Source organism: Emericellopsis cladophorae (assembly GCF_022114955.1).
Source record: "Emericellopsis cladophorae strain MUM 19.33 chromosome Unknown NODE_122_length_22186_cov_118_287213, whole genome shotgun sequence".
NCBI lineage: Eukaryota > Fungi > Ascomycota > Sordariomycetes > Hypocreales > Bionectriaceae > Emericellopsis > Emericellopsis cladophorae.
The window spans coordinates 7,768-16,928 of NW_026251047.1; the positions used below are offsets into that span (position 1 = coordinate 7,768).

At 54.1% G+C, this 9,161-nt stretch overlaps 1 protein-coding gene across 1 annotated transcript; it reads left to right on the top strand.

The window, feature by feature from the left end:
* Positions 1-506: 506 nt before the first annotated feature.
* Positions 507-8,905, top strand: J7T54_002729 (Beta-ketoacyl synthase; the record flags this gene model as incomplete). The annotated part of the gene is made up of 14 exons (XM_051510551.1): positions 507-579; positions 637-1,108; positions 1,172-1,697; positions 1,748-1,956; positions 2,013-2,551; positions 2,619-2,867; positions 2,938-4,456; positions 4,541-5,297; positions 5,361-5,762; positions 5,820-6,605; positions 6,668-7,362; positions 7,430-7,598; positions 7,650-7,964; positions 8,027-8,905. 14 exons carry the CDS (start codon positions 507-509, stop codon positions 8,903-8,905), a joined length of 7,590 nt encoding a protein of 2,529 aa, XP_051358560.1.
* Between the last annotated feature and the right edge of the window lie 256 nt (positions 8,906-9,161).

Consider the following 9,161-nt stretch of genomic DNA (forward strand, 5'->3'; position numbering starts at 1 on the left):
CCGGCCATCACGCATGCATGCCTGCTTATGATAGTCGTAATGCATATGGAGTTTCACTCTTAGCCTCGCCGTTATCATCGACCTGCGCTGCTGTGCCGTCATCCGCAGATGATACTCCCACACCCAGGCCCCTAACTGGATGCAGGCAAAAGCGTCTTTGACAACAGCCTGCCTAAGTTGAATGCCGACGACGGAGTCCCAGTAATGTCTGCTGCCGCCACACCTCGGCTAGGATCCTACTGTCTACTCAGGTGGCAGCATTGTGGCCCTTGTTTGGCCACCCGATTCAGGACCACAAAGGTTCCCGTGCCTATATATGATACTCCTCAGGGTTATGGCTTTGCTACCAAAGACTATTCATTCTGAATGCTCAGCCTGAATCGGAATTACTCAGAAAATTTTTTGTCCTTGGCGATACACACAAGAAGATCAAGACTCAGCATCATCAGGTTCGAAGTTGCCCGGATTTTATAACTTACACACCACTTGCAGTCTGATGAGACAAAATGTCCGAGCAACTCAAGCCCTCGGACCCTCCCCTCTCAGAATGCCCAGAGCTGATAGCCATCGTGGGCATGGGTAAGGCGGTCTAACACTCACATGCAATGCTCCCAGATGCTGATCACGAAAACACAGGGTGCCGATGGCCTGGTGGCGTGAGAACAACCTCACAACTGTGGGATCTGCTGCGGGAAGAGAGAGACGGCTGGTCCGAATTCAAGAAAGACCGCATCAACGTCGACGGGTTCTACCATCCCAACGGCAAGCGGCAGGGGAGCATGTACACAAGAGGCGGGCATGTCTTGGAAGAGGACACGCGCAACTTTGATCACAGCTTCTTCGGCATCTCAGCAACAGAGGCGATGGCGCTGGACCCCAGCCAGCGGAAATTGCTCGAAGTGACGTACGAGGCTGTCGAGTCTGCCGGAGAGCCCCTGGAAAATTTCTCTGGTTCGAGGACTGGTGTTTTCGTCGGAAACTTCAACAACGAGCACCAGCTTATGCAATATCGGGATCCGGACCACACGTTACCTTACGTTGTGACCGGTGGCGGCCCTACGATTCTTAGCAATCGTATCAACTATGTGTTTAACCTTTCGGGACCAAGGTGAGTTGACACCCATCTCGCAGAGCGAGTGTCTGTGCAGCCACTCATGCCTAAATGCCCCAGTCTCATGGTTGATACCGCATGCTCAGCGTCTATGTACGCTCTACACCTTGCCGTCACCGCGATTCGCAATGACGACTGCGACGCGGCGATCGTCGCGGGAGCCAACGTGATCCTCGGTCCAGACAATCAAATCTTCACAACAAAGCTCGGCGCTGTGTCCCCGACATCTCGATGCCACACGTTTGACATCGCCGCTGACGGCTACTCGCGCGCCGAAGGGTTCGGCGCCCTCTACCTCAAAAAGCTGTCAGATGCCGTTGCCCAAGGTGACCCAATCCGTGCCGTCATCCGGGGCACGTCGTTTAATGCGAACGGGAAAACAGGCGGCATCTCGCATCCTAGCCCCGACGGCCAGGAAGCAGTCATCCGACAAGCTTACAAGGCCGCGGGCGGCTTGAACCCAGACCTCACGGGCTACGCAGAGTGCCATGGAACGGGCACGCCAGTGGGAGATCCGATCGAGGCCTCGGCCGTCGGGAGGGTGTTTTCAAAGGGCCGCACAGATGACCCTTTGCTGATCGGTTCGGTGAGTCTATCGGCATAATCCCGAAGCGCGACCGATCGCTGACTGACCAGATTAAACCAAATCTCGGGCACAGTGAAGCTGCCAGTGCCATGTCACAGATCATGAAATGCATCCTTGCCATGGAGCATAGGCAGATCCCTGCGACCATTCACATCAAAGAGTTTAACCCTGCGATCGACTTCGAGACGGCCAAAGCCAAGGTCGTGACAAAGATGACAGAGTGGCCGTCCAACAGGCTGCTGCGGTCCAGTATCAACAGGTATGTTCATCAGCCAGCTGGCATATGGAAGGCTCAATGCTTACGACGGGATGTAGCTTTGGGTACGGCGGCGCGAATAGCCACGCGATTCTCGATCATCCGAGCGTAGTCATTCCCGGCTACAACCTCCACGGAAGGCCTCGAGGTTATGGTCAGGTACTACGAGCACTGTTTCCCAGTCGCCAGACTAATGAAAACGACCATGTCAACAGCAACGGCCACGCCAACGGCAACGGCCATGCCAACTCTTCTGACCCGTTCACCTGGTATCAACTAACGCAACTCGTCCAAGCCCAGGCGTCCGGGACGCGTCCACATGTGTTGCTCCCGATATCCGCTCACAACGACAATGCCCTCAAAGAGGGAATCGAGAGTGCCGGGAGCCTGTTCTCGCAATATGAGGCGGCTGACATTCTGTATACCCTGAGCAGTCGACGATCGAGATTCGCTAAACGGGCTTACGTTGTCACTGCTGTTGACTCAATCAAGGCGGATGGGATCCAGGCCGACCAGGTGATCAAGGCGAAAGCCCCAAGCACCTTTTCAAAGAAGCTCGGTTTCGTCTTCACAGGACAGGGCGCGCAATGGCCCCGGAGTAAGTTGACTCGGTACCTCCTACTCAACCAAAAAGATGCTCGTGCACTGACACCGCTTTTTCTCAGTGGGCGCGGAACTTTTCCCCGAGTATGCTATGTTCAGACAGACAATCCGTTATCTGGACCAAGTTCTGGGTGCCCTGACCAGGAGGCCGTCCTGGACGATTGAGGGAGCACTTCTGGAGCCGGCGGTCACCAGCCAGATTCATGACCCGGCCTTCTCCCAGACCGTTTGCACAGGCCTGCAGATAGCACTATTGGCTCTTTTGAGGCAATGGGAAATTGAGCCTGTTATGACTCTTGGGCACTCTTCTGGTAAGTGTCGACAAACACCAATCTCAGATGCACTGGGCGTACCAATACCAACGATTGACACATTGTGCAGGCGAGATTGCCGCAGCCTACGCAGCTGGCCATCTCAAGGCATCTGAGGCTATTGTTCTCGCGTACTTCCGCGGCCAGGTCGTCTCAACCAATACCCGAGAGGGACTCATGATGGCCGCAGGCCTCAGCAGCGACGATGCTCGGTCCTATCTCGATGGAATCGAGAACAAGGTCAAGATCGCCGCCGTCAACTCGCCCAACAGCGTCACGCTTTCGGGAGAGCCTGATTCTATTCAGTCATTGAACAAGATCCTGGCTGATAAGGACGTGTTCGCGCGCGTTCTCAAGACAGGTGGCAACGCATACCACTCTCACCACATGCTGGCTCTCGGTGAGGTTTATGAACAGCTCGCCACCCAAGGTCTTGCAGAGATCAGCTCGTTCACCAGTCAAGAGCCAGCGCTCCCCAGCGCAGACTGGATTTCCTCGGTGACACCCAAGAAGGAAGCCACAAGGGCAGATCCGGCGTACTGGCGACGCAACTTGGAGTCACCGGTGCTGTTCTCGACTGCCGTGGAGAGATGTGCAGCGGAGAGCCCCGTAGATCTCCTTATCGAGATCGGACCTCATCCAGCGTTAAGCGGTCCGTTGAAGCAGATCAGAACTGATCTAGGAAATCATGGGACCTCGCTGCCTGCTTGTCTCGGATCGCTTCGTCGCGGCGAAGACGCCGTTGTGAGCATGCTCTCGCTCGCCGGAGATCTGTTCATCCATAACGCTGCCATCAATCTGGTTGCCGTCAACGCGACAGAGAGCATCGCATCCGGAAAGCTGGAGCTCTCCCATGGTCTTTTCTGCCTGGATCTACCCCCCTACAAGTACTCTTACCCTGATCCCCCGCTCCACTACGAGAACAGACTCAACAAGGAGTACCGACTTCGCAAGCATCTCCGCCATGACCTCCTCGGAGCCCGTGTTCCGGGCGGTTCAAAGAACCACCCACAGTGGAGGAATGTCCTCCGCCAGAAAGACCTTCCTTGGCTCGAAGATCACAAGTTGCTCCCTCATGCGGTTCTCCCCGGAGCCGCGTACATGACCATGGCAATTGAAGCTGCTACTCAACTTCATAATGAAGCAGAGGATGCGGCTCCGATCAAAGCATTCAAGCTTCGCCAGATTGCCATTAACTCGACTTTGCGCGTTGAAGACACTGAGCTTGGTGTGGAAACATTCCTCAACATGGAGAGGCTACCACTGAACAACGCTGCCGTCATGTCACAGTGGTACAAGTTCAGCATTGGCTCCATTCTACCCAATAATGATGTGTGGACGCAACACTGTACCGGAAAGATCGCCATGGTCACGGCAAACGCGGACGTTTATCCATCCAATAAGCTGGAGATCGACCACCGAGCCAAGTCTCTGGATATCTCCCGATGGTACGAACGGTTCCAGACTGCCGGTCTTGGCTACGGACCTGCATTCCAGGGATTGTCAGATCTCAAAGCGTACCGTGGTGCCAATGTTGCGTCAGCCAACGTATCCCTTCATCCTACTGCTTCGTTCGAGAATGAATCGCAGTATGTGATTCACCCTGCCACCCTCGATACTTGCATTCAATTAGCGCTCATCTCTTGCCACGCGGGACAAGTCGAGAATTTCAGAAAGGCCTTTGTTCCCATTTTTGCAGACAACCTGACGGTCTGTGTCCCTGAGCAACCCGCAGCCCACGCATTGGGCGTGGCGGAAGGGAATCTCCTCGGCCTCCGCAGTGCTTACACCAAAGTTCAGCTCTACAATTTAGGCGGGTCGCTACTCCTTGACGTGGGAGACCTGAAGTGTGTTGCGTATGAAGGAATCGGGGACTCAAGTGCTACAGTGTCAGCCCGTCATCCGTACTGGCGACCAGTGCTACGACCTGACATTGGCACTCTGAGTGCGTCCATGGCACAGACCCTGTTCCCTCCCAGAGAGGACTCTTCTAACCACGCTGCTAACATGGAAGCTCTACAAACATTGGCTGTCCACGTACTTGTGAGTCTGCAGGGCCAGCTACAACAAGTGACATATTCTGACTCCGCTGGCCAAAACCATGATCAATTCATCGATTGGGTCGAGAAATGGACATCTTCGAAGGAGTATGAAGCTATCCCGAGCTTCAGAAAGGAAGACTGTGAAGGCGAGATTCAAAGGCTGGCCAAAGATCTGAGCCATGTTCCGGAGGCGCGATGCCTTGTGGCCCTGCACGCCAACATCGACAAAGTGCTCAGGGGAGACACGAACAGTGTTAAGGTCCTGATGGAGAACAATCTGCTCAATGACCTCTACACTTCCGGTACTTTTGTTGAGGGCGCCTATCTGCAGCTGCGAAACGTCTTGGATCTTCTCGCTCACAAGAACCCTCGAATGAGAGTGTTAGAGGTCGGTGCAGGATCAGCCGGAGCAACTTTGGCGGCTCTTCATGTGCTGAGACACCCATCGAAGAGGTTCGATGAGTACGTCATCACAGACTCACAAGGCTGGTGCGTTACAGATGCGAAGACGAGAATTGCAGATCACGGCGGATTGACCTTTGAAACCTTGGATGTTCTACAAAACCCTGTTTCTCAGGGATTCGAAGCCGATTCATTTGACCTTGTTATCGCGGCTGGCTTCCTCGGACAATCGGAAAACCGCGAATCTGCACTGGCGAACCTGAAGACTTTGCTGAAGCCGTCGGGGTCACTTGTCTTGTCGGAAACAACTCACCTCACCCTTCCGTCAGAGATCCTCCTCCGAACCCTGACGGGCCAGTGGGTTGCCGACGATATCAGTATCGATGAGACTTCTTGGGACTCGGTCCTCAGGGTTTCGGGCTTTTCAGGAGTTGAGATTTCTCTGCGAGACGTAAGTGTGCCATTCGTTTCATTGACTTGGGTGACAAAATTACTAACCCCAGAATAGTACGTTGAGGATCAGCATCAAACAACTGTTATGCTCTCTAAGGCTGCCAAGACCACAACAGACCTTGTCTCGAAGCAGAAATTGGCCGATGCTGTCCTGCTGTACCGAGAGACAATTCCGTCTGCGGCAGAGGCTACATTCAAATTGCTTCAGCAACAAGGTCTCACACCTGCCTTCGTAGAGCTGCATTCAAGCGATGAGATCACCCCAAGGTCGACCATTATCAGCTTCGCTGACATCAACGGTAGCGCTTTCACTTGCCGCGACGAGTCTGAATTCAAAGCAGTGAGACAGGCTGTTTCGCGAGCTTCAGCAATGGTCTGGATCAGTGGCGATCTCATGGTCCCTGGCGAATCATCTATCATGAAGGGATTCCTCAGATCCATTGCCACAGAATACGGACAGTCCAAGTTCGCCTTTGTTGAGCTGGATTTGAATAGCTACACACGGCAAAAGAGCATCCCCAGCTTGCTTGTCCAGAAGTTGAATGAGCTGCAAGACGATGCTTCATTTGAAAGCGTCGATAGGGAATGCCTCATCAGGGATGATTCCCTTTACGTTGAACGCCTGTTGCCAGACCCGGGTCTCAACGAGCAGTTCTCCTTGCGCAATGTTGGAGAAGAACTTGTCCAGAGAACTCTAGAATCCCAAGGACCGATCAAGGCGTGCTACGGGCAGCCTGGCGTGTTATCATCTCTGTACTTCAGCCGCGATCTGCAATTTGACAAGCCACTGAGGAATGACTGGGTTGAGATCAAAACTGAGGCCATTGGTCTGAACATGAAGGTAAGCAACCTTTCTCTTGATTGGATTTTCTACCAAGCACAGACCTGACTCTCAACCTGTAGGATCTCGCCGTCGCTACGGCTCGATTTGATCTCGATACATTCAGCACCGAAGGCTGTGGAGTGGTGATTCGTACTGGCCCAGATGTCACGACCCTCAAGGTGGGTGACCGCGTCTTCGGCATGATCCCCGGAAACATGGGCAACCGCCTTCGTTCACCAGCTTCTCTGGTCGCGAAGGTCCCGAGCAAGGTCTCGGCCGAGGGTGCCGCGTCGATGCCAGTCGTCTACCTCACCGCAATTTACGCCTTCCACCACCTCGCCCGCTTGCAAAAAGGAGAATCGGTTCTCATTCAGTCTGCCACCGGAGGTCTCGGCATGGCAGCTGTCCGCATCGCCCAGAATATCGGAGCTCAGATATATGCAACAGTCGGTACCGATGACAAGCGCAATGCGCTGACTCGGGAATTCGGTATCCCCGCCAACCGCATCTTCAACTCACGAAGCCTCAGCGCCATCGATGAACTTATGCAAGCTACGAGCCAGAGAGGCATCGACGTGGTTCTGTGTAGTTCAGCTGGGGACTCGATGCACGAGACATGGAGATGCATTGCACCTCTGGGCCGCTTCATCGATGTTGGCCGAACTGACGTCCTTGGCGGTGGTAGGCTGGGGTTGGAGGTATTCAAGAGAAATGCCACTTTCTCGTCTTTCGATCTTGGCTTGGTATATCGTCAAAAGCCCAATCTGATCACGAGGTAACTTTTCTCTCCGGTGGCCCCGAAGAATGAGACTTGGTTCCCCGGTATGCTAACCAGCAAATAGTTTGATGGCCGAGATGCTAAGTCTACTTGACCACGGGGTAATTGGCCCTGTTCAGCATTTGAGCACTTTCTGCATTTCTCAGCTTGAGTCAGCCATGAGTAGCTTCTCAAAGGGAGTGCACACCGGAAAGTTTGTTATCACCTTTGACAACCCAGCGGCCGAACTCAAGGTAAGTCTTTAAGGCAGATACCACGTTGATCGCCTGGCTAATTGAATGCAGATTGCACGGTCAGTCTCACGAGCCGCCTTTGACCCTACTGCTGCATATCTGCTTGTTGGTTGTCTGGGTGGTCTCGGACGCAGCCTCGCGGCATGGATGGTGGAGCGCGGCGCTCGTCACCTTGTCTTCCTGTCTCGATCAGGCGCCGACAAGCCTGAGACTGTTGCTCTCGTGCGAGATCTCGAAGCCGCCGGGGCTGTTCCTGAAGTCATCCGCTGTGATGTGATCTGCCAGAAATCAGTCACTTTGGCGGTCTCTGATATCTCTTGCCGTACCAAGGTGAAGGGTGTCATCCACGCTGCCATGGTGGAGGGGGTAAGTTTCACAAAGACATAATTCACAGGACATCATGTCGTATAAGGCTAACGATATTCCAGGACGCTCTCCTTGCGAATGCTACCTGGCAGCAGATTCAGAAGGTTCTCGCACCGAAGGTCGCTGGCACGGTGAACCTTCATCACGCGGTCAAGGACATGCCTCTGGATTTCTTCCTGATGACATCGTCCATTGTCGGAACGGTAGGCACCCCAAGCCAGGGAGCGTACACCGCCGCAAACGCCTTCCAGGACGCGTTTGCTCGATTCCGGCGCATGCAGTCTCTGCCAGCCACTGCGCTAGGATTGGGTCTCATTCTTGAAGTCGGCTCCGTCAGTGGCTCTGTTGCCTTCCAGCAGATGCTGCGGCGCAACGCTACCTACGGAGTATCGGAAACCGAGTTCCTTCAGCTTATCGAGGGTGCGCTCTGCGACTCTGACTCTTCCGTGGAGCCTTCTGCGCTCTCCCAGCTTGACCCGTACTGCACAGGTCAAATCGTCACAGGACTCGAACCTTCGCGTTTCGTCTCTTACCTTGACAGCGGACGCATCAATGACTTGGTATGGTACAAGAACCCTCGCTTCCGGGCTGTCGCGCAGGCAATCTCCGAAGAGTCTCTGGCTCTCGCTACCGGCTCTGGCGCAGGGGCAGGTCACGGCTCTTCGATAGCATCGCAGTTGGAAAACGCGTCTACGCCAGCGGAAAAGCTCGAGATCGCTCGCTCTGCCATCACAGCACGGATCGCCGAGCTGATCGGCATACCCACCGACGAGATCGACACCGAGAAACCCGTGTCGCGCTACGGAGTTGACAGCTTGGTGGCGGGCGAACTGAGGAACTGGCTGATCAAGACATTCGGGATGGAGGTTTCCATGCTACAGCTGCTGAACAAGAGCACAAAGATCGGGATGCTGGTGCAAGATGCTGTCAAGTCATACTGATATAGCGCTTGCAATTCGTGATTACTTAGGTAGAGCTGGCAAACTTGGCGTTTCAATTTACACATGTTCTGAATTCCCGAGCTTGGCAAACGTGAGTGACTCGCCGGTTACCGTCCCTAGGCAATTTGTTTGCCCTCGTACTAATAAACTCAATGCAGTGATAGCATGATTATAACAACCTGAAATCTAAAGTGGCCTGGCGGAACAGGTGAATGGCGCCCTTGTGCGCAGCTTGTTGTTGTTCTGGTGACGCGGT